This window comes from Helicoverpa armigera, chromosome 19 (assembly GCF_030705265.1).
Source record: "Helicoverpa armigera isolate CAAS_96S chromosome 19, ASM3070526v1, whole genome shotgun sequence".
NCBI classification, from domain to species: Eukaryota; Metazoa; Arthropoda; class Insecta; order Lepidoptera; family Noctuidae; genus Helicoverpa; species Helicoverpa armigera.
The window spans coordinates 874,761-895,116 of NC_087138.1; the positions used below are offsets into that span (position 1 = coordinate 874,761).

Below are 20,356 nucleotides of genomic sequence, written 5' to 3' on the forward strand. Positions count from 1 at the left end.
GTACACTTTCTGCAGTCGGTATGCTGCTTCGCCCACCAGTCGGTAGTGGAAGCAAGCGAGCGGTTCAAGGAGCAGCTGAACCGCATCAACTACGTCACGCCCATGTCCTACATGGAGATGCTCGGTGCTTACGCTGAGATGTTCCGCAAGAAACAGAAGGCTATACTTAACGAGTCTAATGCTTTGAAGACTGGTTAGTACATTCGTCCAAAGCTGATTTCGGCCACGGTGGCTGTCATCATATAAGGAGATCCAACCCTGAGCTGTCATCATATAAAGAGGCTGTCATCGTAGAGGGACCAACTGCGCAGGACATATTATAGTGCACGAGCATTTGCGCAGACACAGCTGCACTCACTATTCCTTCACTCTCATAACCCGATGTGAATCCGCTTGCGACCAGTAGACCAACGAGGCAGACTGGTTAGTATTGTTCACGTAGACTGACGATAAAGCTTCCCGCCTATGTCCAATCGGTGACCGATATATTGAAGGAAAAATATAGAACACAATGATAGCAATAGTCCATCGCACACATCCTACAAAAAGTTCGTCAGAAAATCTAGTCAGATAAATCAGGCCACTTTTTAGTCGATGTAGTCCTACAAAAAGGTTGCCCGATTATCTACTTATTCTAGAAAAAGTCTGACGTGGGCGAGAGGTCTACGCGACACAGGAATAGCAGAACATATGATGTAGTTAATCAAATAACTTAGCATTTGTCTCCCCACGTTTGCGCATTAGTTGCCCTGTATTTAATTATATTTGAGTTTAAAAATGTAATAAATATTTGTAATAAATAATCATATTTTATTTTGTCTAATAATATCTAGTGAAAGATGCACTGAAGCATTATCTTTATCCAGGTTTGAACAAGCTAAACCAGACAGAAATCGAAGTGAAAGAGCTTCAGATCGAGCTAGCTGAGCTGAAGCCTCTCATGGAGAAGGCGGCCGAGGAGACCAGGAAGGTCATCGAGCAGATCGCGACTGACACGGTCAGATATTAATATTAATAACAACGCTAAACATATTTATTAAAAATATACACAAGAAGTTTTTATATCTTAATAACGGGTGATTTTTTAAGTGGTATAGGATTTGATTTTCAAAAAAAACACAAAAAAATTGAAAAATTTGATGAAATCTTTATTGGAATCGATAGAACGATCAATATAATTTAATGTTTGAAGATGATTTCATGGAAATGCTGGCCGCGGCTCCGGTTTAGATGGCCCATTCGCAAGGCTCAATTTCGGCACTCTCTCGAACATATCAGCCGGTATATTACGAATAAATGCGTCAATCGTTGCTGGTTTATCCCTGTAGACATGAGCCTTAACATAGCTCCACAAGAAATAGTCCAAAGGCGTTAGATCACCATGATCTAGGCGGCCAATTGACGGGCCCAAAACGTGAGATAAACTTTTCACCGATTATCACTCAATTAGGCCATTGTTTCGCGTGCCGTGTGGCATGTGGCACCGTCTTATTTATTTATTTATTTTCCTCTCTTACAACTATCCTTACAGATTAAATCTAATTCGATAGTGTAACTTAATTCTATATATACATAATATAACTACTGGAAAACAATTCCGCTTAGTAAACTTATTCTATGTTTTATAACTAATAATAAATACTGTGGTTCTTTCAAACTCGCTCAGTGAGCAACAAAATATGTCAATTTCGTTTGCTATGAGGTTCATGGTGCGGAGTGCTGAGTGCCTCTCCGAGCAAGTTAGTGCGCCCCCGCGGCACGGCCAGCAGCGGCGGCCGGCGCCGTCGCCACACGTATCTGTCCGGGACGCACACGCCAATTTTCTCCAGAATATCGGGGTTGTGTATTACACCTCTTAGCACTTTGACTAAATACGATATGAGTGCCAGTTCCCTCCTGACTCTCAGCTCGTTATATCCTACCATTCCCAGTATAAACAAAGTGGGATACATTAAGGGATAGAACGGGTATACCCCGTAATACCTCATATAAAGATACCTAATAAACTTGTTTTGCACTCTCTCCAACATAATACTATATTTAGTTTCATGTGGAGACCAGATGACTGCGTTACATTCTAAGTGACTTCTGACTAGAGCGTTGTATAATGCTATTATAACCTTAATATTAGTAAAATTATGTACCATCCTAAGAGTAAAACCTAAATTCCTAAATGCCTTTTTACAACAATTCACTATGTGATCACGAAACACCAACCCCGAGTTAAGGCGAACCCCTAAGTCCCTGACCTCTGTGACTCTAGGCATCGGTGTTCCGTCCACCTTATAATCACAGAGGACAGGTTTGCGCGACCGAGAGAAACTAATAGTCTGACACTTCGACACATTGAATTTTAAAAGGTTCTGCTTACTCCAGTTCACTACTCTGTCGATATCCTCCTGAAGCACTTCACAGTCCTGTTCGTCGGTAATAGCTAGGGACAGTTTGAGATCGTCAGCAAACAGTAGACATTTTGCCTTTATAACTATCTTTGGTAAGTCATTAATCATTAGTATAAAAGCTAAAGGTCCAAGATTACTGCCCTGACTAACTCCAGATCTTGTAAAATAAGGTTGTTATGTACGCCCCGCATAATCAACATATTGCTGCCTATCTCTCATGTAGCTGGCAAAAAAAGTTAGTAAATGTGGTGTAAAACCAACGGCCGCTAACTTTGTTAAAAGCACGTCGTTGTCCACCAAATCAAACGCTTTTTGAAAATCGAAGTAAGCGGCATCGACTTGCCCCCCACTGTCTACTATCGGTACCACATGAGCCATGTGGCTAAGGAGATTGCTGGTGGTACTCCTTTTAAGTCGAAACCCGTGCTGTGCTTCCGACAGTTGCGCACTTACCTGCTCGTGTATTGCTTTGTGTATGGCAGACTCGAATATCTTGGCTACAGTTGATAGCACAGCCACCGGCCTGTATCCCTCCACCTGCGACTTCAAACTTCCTTTTGGTACCGGAACAACCCGAGTTAATTTCCATATTTCAGGAAATACCGCTTGCTTCAGACTTAAGTTAAAAATATGTAGCAACGGACCACAAATTACCATTTGACAGTCCCTAAATATGTAAGGTGGAATGCCATCCGGACCGGCTGATGTTTTCGGTTTTAGTCGCCGTAGAGCATTTCGTACATCTTCCAAGCTCAACCTTTCTAAGTGGACCCGAGCCGCCCCGTTTTCGCTTCCCGCCGCGTTTATCGCTGCTTCCACATTAAGATCCGCCCGCTTGGTACTATATACTGAATAGAAATACTCTGCGAATTCTCTAGCACATTCATCATCGGACAACTCTATACCGTCTTTTAAAATAGTTTGTTTATTTCTACTACCTCTTCTAGATTTTGCATAGTTCCAAAAGGATTTAGGATCTTTTTGAAACTTATTCTGAATACGCTGTTGGTAATTGTTATGTGCTGTTAATATCATAGATTTCACGTTTGCTCTACATACAGAAAATGCTTCGTAATCACACCTTAACTTACTCGATTTGTACTGTTTGTGTAAACTAGCTTTCAATTTAATGTCGCGAATTATATCAGCAGTGTACCACTCGGGATAAATGTACCTCGAGTTTACATGCCTTCGCCTTTTTCTGGGAACACAGTCATCTATTATTGAATTGATTGTCTCATAAAAGTAACTTAAACTATTTTCTAAATCTAAATCGTACATCGGTGTCCAGTCTACATTCCCTAGCGAAGTATATAATTTAAATAAATCCGCCTTGTTGAAGTTCCAACTAGTAGGTAAGTATGCGTTGGTATCGGGCGCACCTGCGTCCGACGGTGACCGCGCACGCGCGCTGCGCGGCAGGCGTGCGCAGACCGCGAGCGGCGGGTGTTGCGCATCCACCGGCACGAGCGACTCCCCCGCCGCGCGCACCTCCACACTGTCGCTCTCCCCGAGTGTGCTCAACACTAAGTCTAGATATCGCCCATTACAATTACCTATTTTGTTGAACTGAGTGAAACCACAGTATGACAAAAAGTATTCAAAATAATTACTTACATATGAAGAGCAGGAATATAAATTAAAATCCCCTACGACCGCTATATCACTATAAGTATTACAATAATCTTCTATGATTTTAAATAATAACAAATACTCGTTTTCGCTACTATTAGGTGGAATATAAACAACGCACACAACAAACAGAAACCTATTTCTCAAATACACAGACACGCACACTAGTTCGAACACGTGTTCATCGATGTTTAGGTCGCTCGGTGTCGGGACTCGTCGCAGCTCGAAACGCGGTGTGGCCACGAGACACGCACCTCCTTGTTTACGTCCATCCGCTCGATCACAACGTATGATAGTGTACTCAGGTGGAATAATTTCTGCGTCATGAACGGATTCGCTAAGTCCTGTTTCGGTGATTGCAAATAGATCAGCATCTGATGATGCGATCCCTGCGTAAAAGTCATTCAGTTTAGTCCGAAGTCCTCTTACGTTCTGATAGTATATCTCAATAGTATTGTTAGGTTTTTGTTGGCTCGCTTGTTGGTCTACGAAACCAAACCCACTCGCAGTATTCTATATTAATAGGCCAATTTTCTGGTTTACATAATTCTTCATATTTACTTTCTGGCACACCTATAGTAAAAGAAGCATAATCTCTCTCAGTCTTATGTTTTATCCTTTGTACTTTAATATCTATATCTTTCTTATATATATTCCTTACATATTTCTCTAAATTTTCTTCTGTAGTTTCCTTCTGGAGACGCCAGACATGAAGATATTTTGTCCTCTCGCTGCCTTGAATCTCCACTATATCCGAATTTCCTCCTTTCTTTACATCCCTGTTAGAATACTTATTTCTTTTTCTGTTAACGGTTATCCAATTATCCTTGGCATGTGATTCCTTAATCTCATTTTCCATATCCGAGATCATTGTCTCGCTGTTATTCGTTTGTTTAGTTTGCATCTTATTCTCGCTAATAGTTGGCTCCACGGTTTTCGTGGCCACACATTCCTTATTCGCGGTACTGTAGGTAATTCCGTTATTTTGATTTTGTTTTATAACGTTTGCGAATGACACTTTTGGAGTCAAATTACTTTCTGGGTAGCTACTTTTCTTATTTAGACAAGTTTCAAGATAGTCATTTTTTTGTATCAAAATATTGATCTTAGTCTCCAAATCATCTACTTTGTTTACTTTTTCTTGAAGTACTTTCACTGCATTTTTCAATTCTCGTAATTCCGTTTCCGTATTAATAAATTTACTTTGAAGCAATCCATACTCCTTCCTTTGTTCATCCAGCTGCATTTTCAACTCCTCGTGATATTCCCGCATCATCTCCATTATTCTGCTCTCCTGCATCACAGCAGGCTCGTTCGACTTTATCCGACTGCCGCGCGTAGTGTTGTTCTTGTTGTTCTTGTTGATACCACATGTCAGGCATGTCCAATTATTCCATTTTGGGCAAAAAAAATCGCAAATCATCACACGGTAGCGCTCGCCATTCACAGTAACGTTTCGGCCATTGTCGTCTTTGATAGTAAAATTCAATAATTTGCAAGCGTTGTTCGTTCGTAAGTCGATTCATGGTTAAATTATAGACCATACTGAACAAGTTTGACAATGATACAAGACACGATTCAAGCGTGATCTGCCAAAAACATTGTTGCCAAAAAGATACCAGCAAAAAAATCACCCTTTACATAGGTATCACCCGCATCGTGAGGGAACTACTTACCGTACCCCGAATAAAAGTAACCTATTGTTATACACAACATTAATATAGGTAATATTACGGTAATTTAAATTTTCATCAACTTCGTTCAGTCGTTGGTTCTAAACACACTCATAAGCCTTCGCTTCTAATAATATCAGTGTGTTTTTTTTCGATTAGGTTTATTGATGACCTTTGCTGGTTCTTGGAATCCTTTTACCCGTTTTATATATTATTTTTTATTTTAATGAATATTACGTGTACAATTGGTAGGCGATAGCAGAGGAAGCTCGTGAGAAGGTGGAGAAAGAAACTGTGATGGCGGAGAAGTTGGCCGCCATTAACGCCGCCATGGCTGAAGACGCACAGAGGGATCTCGGTTAGTCATCTCCCTAATAGTTCTTAATTCATCAAGTGGTTTGATTGTTGCGTGCAAGAAGTATTAAGCAAAAGTAAGATTAAAGTCTTTAGGTTTCTTTACTTATATATTTCTTTCTGCCATAGTCAAACAGTAGAAAATAAGCAGTTGATATTAACTATAGGTTATCTAACCTGCACTTGCAAACAACTTTTTAAAAGTTTTTTTTTTAATTATGTTTTTTAACGCACATACAATACAGAGGTATAGCTCGTTTGAATCGAAAGGACGCTCCCCTTGGCTACATGGGGCAATAACAATTCTTTAGTGGGGCGCGTCATTTCGACTTAAAGTAGCTTTACTTCTGAGCTAAAAAGTTCTGTAGTGAGTTTTCCATTCACATTATCAAGTAATTGTTCACAATTGTCTGGTACAGAGGAAGCGATGCCAGCGCTGCGTGCAGCAGAGAAAGCGCTGCAGGAGCTGAACCGCAACGACGTGGTGGAAGTCAAGGCGATGAAGAAACCCCCCGCCGGCGTCGTGCTGGTTATAGAGTCACTCTGTGTCGTCTTCGATATTAAACCTATTAAGGTAAATTGGACTTTATGTTTAAAGGAATAAAGTCGTAAAAGTCTAGGCTATGAAGAAACCCCTCGCAGGATTTCTACTGGTCTTACAGCTCAGTCGTCATGGATATAAAGCCTGTTAAGGTAATTTGGACTTTATATTTAGAGGAATAAAGTAGAAGTCAAGGCTATGGAGAAATCCCCTGCCGGTGTCATGCTCGTCATAGAGTCGCTCTGTGTCGTCTTCGATATTAAACCTATTAAGGTAATTTGGACTTTATCTCTAGAAGTGTAAAGTTGTTAATAAATAAATAAGTGGTGGGAGTCTAGGCTGTAAAGAAACCTTCTTCTGTCTTCGATATTAAACCTATTAAGGTAATTTATACTTTATGTTTAAAGGAATAAAGTCGTAAAAGTCTAAGCAATGAAGAAACCCCCTGCGGGAGTTGCAATGGTCATAAAATCACAGTGGTATCGATGTTAAACCTGTTAAGGTAATTTGGACTTTATCTCTAGAAGCGTAAAGTTGTTAACAAAAAAAGTGATAGACAAGAATAGGTATATGAAAAATACTTGGATAGGTAAAAGGAAACTTTGGCATAGTGAGGATATAAGTGGTGAATAGAAGATAAGACACTTGGTAGTGAAGAAGGAAGCTAATTTATTTTCTGGGTTGGGGACGTAGGATATCATTAATCAACTCTTTCCTCTGTAAAAAATGTAAACGTAAGATTATGTATCTTACGTTCTCGTACGTATCCTAAATATTTTTTTTACTACCATAAAAAAAATAAAAGGAAAGTACCTACTTCCCGTACCCTAATGGGCATAGAGATGTCACAATTGTTTAAGCCGTTCTTGACTTATATAAGTTCACTAGCTTTTTGTAGCGGTTTCACCCGCGTCCCGTAGCCGGATGGTGACAAAAACTATCCTATATCTCCCGGGTCTAAGCTACTTCCCCTCTAATTTTCAGCCAAATCGGTCAAGCCGTTTTCATGTTATGTCGTGACAACGGAAAGCGGGTTTCATTTTTATATATATAGACTACATAAATAGTGTAACTGCATCTTCAGGAACCAGGAGCATCATTCGGCGAGAAGGTGCTGAACTACTGGAAGCCAGGCTCCCTCATGCTGTCGGACCCCTCCGCCTTCCTCGACTCACTCCTCAAGTTCGACAAGGACTCCATCACTGAGGATATGATCAAGAAGCTTAAGAGATTCGTCGTTAACCCGGATTATGATCCTGCTAAGATTTTGAAGGTCATTCTTGGCTCTAACACTCAAAGTCAACGTCAAATCATTTATGTCATTTAGGCCTTTACTAGCACTTATGTTGTCAAAAATATAAATAAGTTTGATTCTAGTTGCCCATTGCCCATAGAAGCCAATCCCAACATAGTTGGGAAAAGGCGCGGAAGATGATGATCTCTTCCAGTCTAACCGAATACGTGATACTGAGATATGATTTTTAAACGGAGCAGTAGTTCCTGAGGTCAGCTTTGTAATATTAGTATGATAGAAATGATATAATATTGATTGTATGCAGGTGTCGAAAGCATGTCAGTCTCTGTGCATGTGGGTGCACGCGATGTACAAGTTCTACCACGTGAACAAGGGCGTGGCGCCCAAGAAGGAGGCCCTCGCCCGCGCCACCAGGGAACTGCAGATCGTTGAAGGTAAACATACATATTTTACTAGCCGTTTTCCAAAATCATTTATTCAAACTTGGCTGCAAGACAGCACTTTTTGAACGTCAAGAATTCACAAAAGACAGCCCCACAAAACGCCCGCCCTTCATCACTTCCTATGTGTTTTTGCTGGGAAGAAGTGGCTCAACAAACTCCACAGCAACACATGTCTGTCTATAGGTTAGAAGAACCTTTCCCTTGGTTTCACCCCCGTCAAAAAGGTTCCTACTGCCTGTACCGGGATAAAATATAGCCTATTACAATCAGAAACATTCTGGCTGTCTATAAGTAAAAGCATTTTGGCAATCCGACCAACGGTTCCAAAGATTACCCCCTACAAAAGAACTTACAAAGGAGATGATCCATTTCGTACCCAAAACTGAAAGTGCCGGCCAGAGTAAAAAAATAATATATTCTTGTAGAGAATAATGCCCTGAACATTTTTTACTATTACAAGAATCGTCTACAATTAACCCCCCGGCTGCTATTTGACTTTGAAAATACCAAAAAATTCCACAATGTTTGGAACATTGCATTACGGCCCCAAACTGGAGAAGGCAGCCGCTGCCTTCAAAGGACTCCTACCTAACCTGGGAAGTCATCAAATGACTCCCCTCTCGCTGTGGGGAAGTCAGACCCCTACTGACTAAAACCCATCATGGGGTAGCCAGAGCCGCGGTAATTCTTTCGACTCATTCGATTCTTTAGACTGCCTCGTTGGTCTAGTAGTTGCAAGCGCGGCTGCTGTGTTCGAGGTCTCGGGTTCGATTCCTGGGTCGGGCCGAAATCGCTTTGTGGGTTTTCTTAAACTTTCACAAAGCAGCCCCAGCCAGTCCCCCCTCCTTCCTGCTACACCGAGGAGCCTGTTACTGATTGTTGTGTTCCTTCTGCCATGCTGCAGGGCCGCGGTAACTCTTTCGAACCCCGAAGCCCCGCCAGGTTTTGGGGGTCGCCTGGGGCTTACTGATTCTCTGAGAGGGGCGTGAACAACGCACGCCACCGACACCTGCTGTTTCCAAGGAGACAGAGGCACTATGAGCCAAAGGAAAATCTATAGGGGCGAGGAGGAATGGGATGCCTTCGTCTCCTTCTGCGCAGCATGCCAGAGAAGGAGGCAGTGCAATAACTGAGAGTTCGCACCTCTCATCCCATCCGCTGAGGTAGACGTGGAAGTCACCACGCGCGTTGGGTGTCGAGAAGACTCCCGGCACCGTAGACGTCGGTTTGTGGGCGGTGAGTTTAGGGAGGCTTATCGTCCCTTCGTTTCCTTAGAGACAACAGGCCCGTTTCAGCGGCGAGCGTTGACAAGTCAAGCCCTCCTCAGACAGTCAGCAAACCCCAGTGGGGCCCACCAGGGTCAGAACCTGCCGGGGCTGCGGGATTGTTCGAAAGAGTTACCGCGGCCCTGGTACATTATCAGAAGGAAAAATAATGGGTTTAAATCAGTAAGTCTACTCGGTGTAGCAGGAGGGGGGGGGTATATCGTAGACGTTCGATTAGTTAAAAAAATACTGTGGACGTTATTTTCCGTAACATTCAAGTATAGATTTTTTATTCACGGTTTTCAGACTTTAAACTCAAATAGCAGTCTGGGGGTTAACCGAAGATGTTTCTTATATTAGTAAAATATCTTCAGGACATCCTCGACAAGAATCGTACGATATTTTTAGCGGGGACAAAGCCTATTGAGGCTGCGGGATTGTTCGCAAGAATTACCGCGACCCTGGTTTCTCCATGATGGGTTTTAATCTGTAAGTGTCTGACTTCCCCACAGCCCAAGTCATTTGATTCCTAGGTTGGGCAGGAGTCCTTTGAAGGCAGCGGCTGCCTTCTCCAGTTTGGGGCCGTTATGTAATGCTCCAAACATTGTGAGATTTTTTGGTATTTTCAAAGTCAAATAGCAGCCGGGGGGTTAATTGTAGACGATTCTTGTAATAGTAAAAAATCTTCAGGGCATTATTCTCTACAAGAATCTACTATTTTTTTCTTTTGGCCGGCACTTTCAATTTTGGGTACAAATTGTTCGAGACTTGAATGATCTCCTTTTACCTCTTTAATATTAGTATAGACCAGTGCTGTCCAAACCATAGCCCGGATATAAAGGATCCAATTTCACCGACATTACACAAGTTTTTTCTTCACCACCTTTATAACTATCCCGACAGCCATGCTGGCCACCGCTAAGGCGAAGATGATAGCCTTGCTGGAAGGTATCGCGAAGCTGAACGCGTACTTAGTGGAGAAGGAAGACGAGCGCAAGCGCATGGAGGAGGACATCAACCAGTGCCTCGCGCGCATGGACCGCGCCAACAGGTACCATCACCAGCCTGCCTACCGTCCCACTCAGGTCCGGATTAAGCAAGCGCGGGGCCCGTACCGAAATTAGGGAGTTGAGTTTCAAAAAGTAACAAACTTACTGCTAAAGAATTGAACTTTTAGAATCCTTTACTTAGGGCGTATTGCTGCTACTGTTGCTTTATAGTTAATCCATTTTGGGCCACAGGCATCCTTTCACACAGAGAAGGATTGAGCATTAATCACCGCGCTTACTCAATGCGGGTTGGTGATTTCAGACTTCATAGTCCAAGCTTCCACAACTTAGAAATTAGATAAATTCTTAAAGAACAATAGTATGATAAAAATAAGATTGATTTATATCTTCTCCGCTATGGGCCTGTTTTATAGCCATAATACACGTGCTTAATTTAAAACTTTATTTTTCAACACACGTAATAATTTTAAATAAGTACTGACTTTTTGTATGACAGATTGTTGAACGGCCTGTCAAGCGAGCGCGTCAGATGGATCAAAACCATAGCGGACTTGGACGTCGCTATAGTCAACCTTATTGGAGATATCCTGATCAGTGCTTGTGAGTATTGCTTTTAACGAACACTTTACTTGATCAAATCTTAAACTACTACCTGTACTGGGATTAAGTAAGTATAGCCTAAGTTACTCGCAAATACCTGTACCTGTACCTTGCCAATGGTGAAAGAATTTTTAAATCGGTCTAGTCGTTTTTGAGTGTATCCATTACAAACAATTTTTTTTTCTCTTCATAACAGTAGTATAGAAAAAGCTATTTAAACCATATATCATATTTTTTCAAATCTGATTTTCAAGCAAACGAACTCCAGCTAAATGATTACAAGCTTTATGTCTGGGTACTTATGATAAAGCGGTCAAATGGACAGTCAGGGTATGTTAAACACAGCTAATATATTTGAAAAATTTTACGCAGATTTTAAGCTTTGTCGCAGATTTTACGCAGAATTTTCTTATTAAGATGTACCAACTAAGACAGAGAATCTTGTAAATAAATAAATAATGTTTGTTAGGCGCCGTGGGTTACATAACGCCTTTCACAGACGAGTTCAGAAGAGAACTACTAAAGAATTGGATTGAACATATGGAGGTTGTTACGCGTTTCGTTTCTTCTTTATAATTATTGTCGTAAATACCGTATCCAAAGTAAAGTAGCCTAGGTCCCTCCTTAGGCTATCTACGTTCATTTGAATAATTTTGGTGCGAAAGCGCGACGATTTGTGCATTTATGAAATTAAACTAGGATTTGTTTGTTGTAAGTATTCACTGTCTTTAAATTGGTATCTTTTAGATAAAAGTAATTACTTTAGTTAAATAAAAAATAGTTGAGTTCTGTCAATAGATGAGTGACTATTTGGTGCATATTTATTTTGAGATCTTCTAGAGTTGGTATAGAGTTGTCTGCGCCAATGTAGGTACTATAATTATCATTTATTAGTTGTTAATACGTAATTAAACAACCAGTATCTATGTTTACTGCAAATTCTTAGCATTACAAATGTATAACATTTGTACTCGTGAGCTAATTTTTCGAACACTTCAATAATATTTATTGTTGTTTTCACCTTAGAAAGTGGAAGTGCCACACACGTCCGGTGCTACGCCGATATCAACATTAGGTGATGCTGTGCAGATAAGGTAAGGTATTTTACATACATAGATTTCACTACTTTGCCCACCCAGATAATAGCAAATAACTCGAAAAATAACGCTATCTAGCACTGAAATAATTTCAAAATATATACTTCCCTGCCGATTTCGGCTATGGTGACTGCTTTCAGTTATCAAAATAGTCCTGTATTATTTCAAAATAGTCCTGTATTTACTGTTCAAACGAATAAACCAACTCTTAATAATATTAGTAAGTATCTGGATTTAGTCTTTAGATATTGGAAATAATAATCTTAGTCCAATTGCCATCATTCAGAAGCCACCCAATAAAAATAGTTCTTACAACCTTATACACGTTACAAAAATCGACCTTAAACACAGGCACTAAAATCTATTTTCCTTCTAAAACATCTCTTACCGCGAGATCCGATAGCCGCTCATTATATTCCCTCAGACACAAGCTACCTAATAAGACAGATATTTGTAAAGGCAGCTAGTATCCTTACAATATTCTAAACATAACCAACAAAAATCGACCTTAATACATAAGCATTAAAGTCCATTTTCCTCCCATTTCAAGGCAGATAAACATAACCAACAAAAATCGACTCTAAAACATAAGCATTAGGGTCAATTCACACTGAAAGAGCAGCGGCCGGCAGCGGCCGGCAGCGGCCGTAATTGCAAGGGATTGAGCGCGACCGCGGCGGGCCGCGCGGCGCCGCGCGGCGCCGCATCGCGCCGCGCTCTTACATTTTCCGTGCTCTTACGGCCGCTGCCGGCCGCTGCTCTTTCAGTGTGAATTGACCCTTAAAGTCCATTTTCCCCCTAGAACATGGCAGATGTATGGCCTGCCTCGAGACCCGATGTCCGTAGAGTCTGCGGTGTTGATGTCCAACTCTCGACGATGGCCACTCATAATAGACCCTCAGACTCAGGCTAACAAGTGGATTAGAGCTATGGTACAGTCTTTTGTGCATTCTAGATTTTTGGCGAATTTTTGGATTAATTTGGACAAAAAGCCATGTACAGTCAACTTCAGGTCAGTGGTAACAGTTTTATAGGAAAATCGTACTTATTACTTTTGAGTTACGGTGCATGACAGTTACCACTGACGTGCAGTCTACCATACTTTTTGTATAGGTTTACAACTGAGTTACGCTTTTCCAATATCGGGTCAGCAGTTTTCAGAATTAAGTGCCGTCAGAGTTATCCTATTTTGAAAAAACTCGTATAAAAATGCGTTTTCAGGGATAATTAATTTGACTAATATAAAAAAGCATACAAATATCCAAATTGAGATCCACTTTCTTTTTGGGAACTGATGCTTACATTAATCTTGCAGGGGAAACTAGAAGGCTTAGTAGTATGCAAGCCTAATGACAGAGATCTGTTGAGGAACTTTGAATCGGCTTTGCGGTTTGGTAAGCCAATCCTATTGGAGAACGTCGGACAAGAACTGGACCCGGCCTTAGATCCTGTTTTAAAGGTAACTTGTTGTTAAAGTTTAGCTGTTCCCCGTAGTTCTAACCGCGTCCCAAGCGCACTTCTTTCCTGTGTCCTTTCTCAGGATCAACATAAACTGTGTAAAAAAAATAATTATATCGGTTCAGTACTCTTGGCGTCTACTTGCTCATGGTCTAAATACATTAACGTTTTAATCCTTTTGATCTTTTGAGACTAGTGCTAAATTAGTTTCACAGCACTTCAATCACTACATAGTAAAGAACAAAGTCGCTTTTTCTGCCCCTATGTCCCTTTGTACGCTTAAATCTTCAAAACTACGCAACGGATTTTGATGCGGTTTGTTCAATAGATAGAGTGATTAAAGAGTAAGGTTTATATGTATAATAACATACATCAAATAGTGGGTAAATAATGTTACCCCGTGCGAAGCCGGAGCGGGTCGCTAGTTATCTTTTCACAACTCCTTTTCCCAAACCATGTTTATCCCCGTAGCGTCAATACTTCCGTCAAGCGGGTCAGCTAGTACTAAAGCTGGGTGACTCCCTGATCCCCTACATGGCTGGCTTCAAGCTGTATATCACCACCAAGCTGCCTAATCCCAAGTATAAGCCTGAGACCTCTGTCAAGGTTATGGTCGTTAACTTCGCTCTTGTGCCTAGGTAAGAAGATTTTAATTTTATTTTTCCTGGTTATTTTAGTATAGAATTTGCTAACAAGTTATTATTTTATTTTTCAACATGGAAATAACTATTTCTGTTGTCAAATCTTTGGAAAAATAAAGTTTAGGGTTTTTTCAGAGCTATGCACATTTCGTTGTGTAACGGTTTATTTAATTCAATAAAATATGATTAATACATTAATGTTTTATGTAATTTTTTGGAATTTATGTTAAAATTCGATTAAGGTATGTATATCCTTTACACGGTTTAAAAACGCAAACATCCGGATTGTAAACCATTTTGGGAAGTTGGTTAAAACCTAATTCCATAAATCTAATACGGTTCTCGCCAGACTTACCTGTAACAATGCGTGACTTGATGTGCAAAAACAAACAAAACCCGGCCAAGTGCGAGTCGGACTCGCACGAAGGGTTCCGTACCATTATTTAGAAGATGAGCAAAAGAATTACGTTTGTTCTATGGGAGCTCCCCAAAATATTTATTGTATTCTAGTTTTCAGTATTTGTTGTTATAGCGGCAACAGAATCATCTGTGAAAATTTCAACTCTCTAACTATCGCGGTTCATGAGATACAGCCTGGTGACAGATGGACGGACAGAGGAGCGAAAAAAATAGGTTCCCGTTTTACCCTTTGGGTACGGAACACTAAAAAATATTTAATTTCCAGCGGCCTAGCAGAGCAACTTCTATCAACCGTAGTAGCTCAAGAACGACCTGACCTCGAAGAGCTACGAGGTCAGCTCATCGTCTCCCGAGCTCAGATGGCAGCTCAGCTCGCAGAAATGCAAGCTGACATCCTGTATGGCCTGTCCAACAGTCAGGGCTCGCCGGTCGATGACCTGCCTCTCATACTTACCCTCGAAGCGATCAAGATTAAGAGCGCGGAAATTATTGTGAGTATATGTGAAGGTGTAACTCGGTGTAAGAGCGATAGTGTGTTGATGTTAAGGAAAAAGTATCATGGAGTATGTAAAAAAAATGGGTGTAAACAAGACTGTAATCACTGTTCGATAAACCGTAAATGTAGAAGTTTCTGCAGTTTCCTCTTATATCCCGTGGGTACTAAATGAAATATAGCCTATTTCAGCCGGAGTCAGTGTAGCCTCCAACAGTGAAATAATTTTCAAAATCGGTTTCAGAACGTTTAGGGTATGAATCCTCTTTAGAACAGAAGTATAGATTTCCAGGCTTTCTATCCCAAAATACCCTAATTGCCACACAATTTCCTAGATAAAAGTAGAAGACATAGAACGCACAACGCTGGAGATAAACGAGGCTCGCAGTGGGTATGTACCCGTCGTCGACAGAGGGTCTATTCTGTTCTTCTGTTTATCCGTCATGGCAAATATGGTCCACATTGTGGTCCAAAAAACAACGCGGAATTGGATCTATTTGGCACAACCATCTATTGTTATTTTGTAGATTTTATTTCTAATTATTTGTTTTGTGGTGAGTCAATATGTTTCAAAAAAAAGTGACAGAAGATTTTTGTTTTGCCCAACAGTTATGTTTTAACACTAATTAGATTTCAATGAAATTTAAATTAAGATACTTTTTCTACTTTATCGTCTTCTCTTATATATTATGTGGTCAACCTATCCTCTTACAAATAACCCAAAATACCTTGTTATATTCCTAGATAAAAGTAGAAGATATAGAACGCACAACGCTAGAGATAGACGAGGCCCGCAGCGGGTATGTACCCGTCGCCGACCGGGGGTCTATTCTGTTCTTCTGCTTATCCGACATGGCAAATGTGGACCCCATGTACCAGTACTCGCTCGAGTGGTTCGTCAAGCTCTTCGTGAGGGCCATGGCTGAGACTGAGCCTAATGGTAAGATTTTGTATTACGAGTTTTGTTAAAACTAGATCTTTTGACGTAATTTTACAGTAGTGTTCTGTTTAATTTTCTGTTGTTTAAGATGGTTCTACAAATTATTTAATTACAGTTTGTCGACGAAATCATGTTTCACTCGCGTCCCGCGATCACTGCTGCCCGTAGACGAATGGTGACAAAAACTATCCTATATCCTCCCGGGTCTAAGCTGCCTCCCACTCTAACGTTCGCTCAAGCTGTTCAGGCATGACTAAGGGATTAATTTTAACATATGTAGATAGATTATTTTCTCGTTTCCAGAGGACATAGTGGAGCGCGTGGACACGATAATAGTCCACTTCACGTTCCTGCTGTACCAGAACGTGTGCCGAAGCCTGTTCGAGCGCCACAAGCTGCTGTTCGCGTTCCTGCTGTGCGCCAGGATCCTGCTCGACCGCGGCGCCATCCGCGCCACCGAGTTCAACTTCCTGCTCAGCGGCGCCAAGCTTGACACTGTGAGTGGCTTGTACTAGGTCCCACTGTAGCGCCACAAGCTGCTGTTCGCGTTCCTGCTGTGCGCCAGGATCCTGCTCGACCGCGGCGCCATCCGCGCCACCGAGTTCAACTTCCTGCTCAGCGGCGCCAAGCTTGACACTGTGAGTGGCTTGTACTAGGTCCCACTGTAGCGCCACAAGCTGCTGTTCGCGTTCCTGCTGTGCGCCAGGATCCTGCTCGACCGCGGCGCCATCCGCGCCACCGAGTTCAACTTCCTGCTCAGCGGCGCCAAGCTTGACACTGTGAGTGGCTTGTACTAGGTCCCACTGTAGCGCCACAAGCTGCTGTTCGCGTTCCTGCTGTGCGCCAGGATCCTGCTCGACCGCGGCGCCATCCGCGCCACCGAGTTCAACTTCCTGCTCAGCGGCGCCAAGCTTGACACTGTGAGTGGCTTGTACTAGGTCCCACTGTAGCGCCACAAGCTGCTGTTCGCGTTCCTGCTGTGCGCCAGGATCCTGCTCGACCGCGGCGCCATCCGCGCCACCGAGTTCAACTTCCTGCTCAGCGGCGCCAAGCTTGACACTGTGAGTGGCTTGTACTAGGTCCCACTGTAGCGCCACAAGCTGCTGTTCGCGTTCCTGCTGTGCGCCAGGATCCTGCTCGACCGCGGCGCCATCCGCGCCACCGAGTTCAACTTCCTGCTCAGCGGCGCCAAGCTTGACACTGTGAGTGGCTTGTACTAGGTCCCACTGTAGCGCCACAAGCTGCTGTTCGCGTTCCTGCTGTGCGCCAGGATCCTGCTCGACCGCGGCGCCATCCGCGCCACCGAGTTCAACTTCCTGCTCAGCGGCGCCAAGCTTGACACTGTGAGTGGCTTGTACTAGGTCCCACTGTAGCGCCACAAGCTGCTGTTCGCGTTCCTGCTGTGCGCCAGGATCCTGCTCGACCGCGGCGCCATCCGCGCCACCGAGTTCAACTTCCTGCTCAGCGGCGCCAAGCTTGACACTGTGAGTGGCTTGTACTAGGTCCCACTGTAGCGCCACAAGCTGCTGTTCGCGTTCCTGCTGTGCGCCAGGATCCTGCTCGACCGCGGCGCCATCCGCGCCACCGAGTTCAACTTCCTGCTCAGTGGCGCCAAGCTTGACACTGTAGGCTTAAACAACTTCATTTAGTTACCTTAACTCACTAGCTTCTGCCAGCTGTGTCATCTGCATCTCGTGGGAACCTCTGCACGAACCCGGATAAGTAGCCTCGATAATGGGCACGTTCAAACAAAAAAAAAAAACGATGAATTATATAATTTATATGAAGCTAATCTCAAAATTTTATCTCCAATGGCAGAACAATAGATGAATCGGTTAGGGTAATCCCCAGTAAATATATAATTTTTGGTCAGGCGATCTGACAAAGGTTGTGGGAAGGCGCCACCAACCAACCTGACCTATTGAAAAACAATAATCTTAGATCAGCACTGGCCTGCTGAAATAATATTTTTTCCCTTATAGGAAGTAGAGAACCCGGACCCCAAGTGGATCTCTCCGCGCATGTGGATAGAGATACAGCAGCTGGCCACCCTCCCCACCATGGCCACCATACTGCGGGACTTCACCAACAACGTCAAGTTTTTCAAGACTTACTACGACTCCTATACGCCACATAAGTAAGTTTATCGGAATCGCAGAGAAATTGCTACTCGATGCTGCATGCAAGAGTTACCACGTCCCCGGTACTTAAAGGGCTTAAGAAGGCAAATGATGGGTTTTAGTCAGTAAGAGTCCGACACTCCCTCAGCTGCACCCACATCCAACAAAAAAAGAGAGTGGTGTACTGACACACATATTTACATATTGCTCGTATTTAGTTTGTACTGCATACCAATAACATAAAGTTCATGTGTAAATTGAGCTAAAAAAGCTATAGCCGTGTTGCAAACATAATAAGAAAGAAGGGAAATTCAATACCTTCAAAAAGCATCTTATAAAGTATACCGGCCAAGTGCGAGTCGGATCGCGCACGAAAGGTTCCGTACCTTTATTTATAAAACGGAAAAAAAAATCACGTTTGTTGTGTCAACGTTATCAACTATTGGAGAACTATTATAAAAGAAAATAATCTGTTATTCAGGTTGCCATATCCGAAGCCGTTGGACACCCAGTATGACACCTTCCAGAAGCTTCTTGTCCTGAAATGTGTCCGACCTGATAAGCTGATCCCAGGATTACAGGTAAACTAGACACTTAAAAATACTTTTAAAAAGTGCTGTAATTAGGTATCATGGCTCATCATCATCTTCCGTGCCTTTACCCAACTATTTTGGGGTCGTCTTCCAGTCTAACCGGATCCAGCTGAGTACCAATTTTACAAGGAGCAACTGCCTATCTGACCTTCTCAACCCAGTTACCCGGGAAACCCCTTGGTTGGACTGGTGTCAGGCTTACTGACTTCTGACTACCTGTAACGACTGCCAAGGATGTTCATTCAATGACAGCCGGGACCTACAGTTTACCGTGCCATCCAAAACACAGTCAATTGTCTAAAGGCATCATCATCCTCCGAGCCTTTTCCCAATCATGTTGGGGTCGGCTTCCATTCTAACCGGATTCAGATGAGTGAGAAAGCACTGGTGCTTTACAAGAAGTGATTTTACAATTGCCTAAAGGCATCATGACTGATTAAAAGTAAATTGTTGGTGCGGTGATAAACAGTCTGATATGTGTGGTCCCAGGACTACGTGGTGACGGGTCTGGGCGCTCGGTTCGTGGAGCCGCAGCCGGCGGACTTAGCAGCGCTGTACGCCGAGTCCGACCCCCTCGCGCCCATCATCTTCGTGCTGTCCACTGGCACTGACCCGGCCGCCGGTAATGTACTGTACTAGCTCTCGCCCGCGTGGTGTGTTGATAAAAAAAATGATGTTTAAAAAACTAAAAATAAAACACGCTTTTAGCACGCATGATTTTTTTTGGATTAATTTGAATTGTAATGACGTTTCTTAGTTAGTCATGTATTGTCATCAGAAATTAAAGCGTGTGAAAAATTTCATCCTAATCGAAGACCGGGAATTGGGTCAAATTAAGTTTCCGAGATTTTCATACATAGTTACAAGTGAAACTAATATAAGCGTGTTAAAAAGTAGTATGTGCTACTCCAGGGTGTCATCTATCCACATACCACAACCAAATCGGTCCAGCTGTTTTTGCGTGATAGAATAACCAGTTGCCTGTGTAATAGTCGAAGTCCCTGAAGAGTGAAAAATAACAAAGGGAGAACCTGAATTCACAACTTTTTCTCAGTAACTTCTTGCCTTATATAAAAAGGAAGATTAGTAGAATTCAACCTGCTAAACTTGTAGGTCGATGACATTATCAAAAGTTCTAATTTTAAATAAAAACGCAACGATCGTGTACCCCCCAGATCTGCTGAAGTTTGCGGATAAAATGAAGATGGGCAAGCGGTTTGAGAGCATCTCTCTAGGCCAGGGTCAGGGTCCTTACGCTGAAGCCATGATGAGGGTCGGCTGTGACTTCGGCAACTGGGTGTTCTTCCAGGTAACGAGATAAGGCTCTATTTATATTATTTATCTTTAGTTGTGGTGGCTCAATCCTTCTCCGTGTGAAAGGAGGCCTGTGCCCAGCAGTGGGACGATACAAAGGCTACA

General features: G+C 42.5%; 1 protein-coding gene across 1 annotated transcript in view; it reads left to right on the forward strand.

The window, feature by feature from the left end:
• LOC110373514 (dynein axonemal heavy chain 1) overlaps positions 1 to 20,356 on the forward strand; it is an 85,765-nt gene that overhangs the window by 56,665 nt on the left and 8,744 nt on the right. The window contains exons 56-75 of the mRNA XM_064039328.1: positions 16 to 193; positions 867 to 997; positions 5,960 to 6,065; positions 6,481 to 6,635; positions 7,687 to 7,875; positions 8,162 to 8,291; positions 10,469 to 10,616; positions 11,072 to 11,175; positions 11,645 to 11,721; positions 12,202 to 12,269; positions 13,075 to 13,204; positions 13,588 to 13,731; positions 14,202 to 14,368; positions 15,057 to 15,282; positions 16,029 to 16,224; positions 16,528 to 16,721; positions 18,207 to 18,361; positions 18,826 to 18,925; positions 19,427 to 19,559; positions 20,113 to 20,246. Coding sequence (XP_063895398.1) covers positions 16 to 193; positions 867 to 997; positions 5,960 to 6,065; positions 6,481 to 6,635; positions 7,687 to 7,875; positions 8,162 to 8,291; positions 10,469 to 10,616; positions 11,072 to 11,175; positions 11,645 to 11,721; positions 12,202 to 12,269; positions 13,075 to 13,204; positions 13,588 to 13,731; positions 14,202 to 14,368; positions 15,057 to 15,282; positions 16,029 to 16,224; positions 16,528 to 16,721; positions 18,207 to 18,361; positions 18,826 to 18,925; positions 19,427 to 19,559; positions 20,113 to 20,246 — 2,865 coding nt within the window. The remainder of the gene's footprint in view (positions 1 to 15; positions 194 to 866; positions 998 to 5,959; positions 6,066 to 6,480; positions 6,636 to 7,686; positions 7,876 to 8,161; positions 8,292 to 10,468; positions 10,617 to 11,071; positions 11,176 to 11,644; positions 11,722 to 12,201; positions 12,270 to 13,074; positions 13,205 to 13,587; positions 13,732 to 14,201; positions 14,369 to 15,056; positions 15,283 to 16,028; positions 16,225 to 16,527; positions 16,722 to 18,206; positions 18,362 to 18,825; positions 18,926 to 19,426; positions 19,560 to 20,112; positions 20,247 to 20,356) is intronic.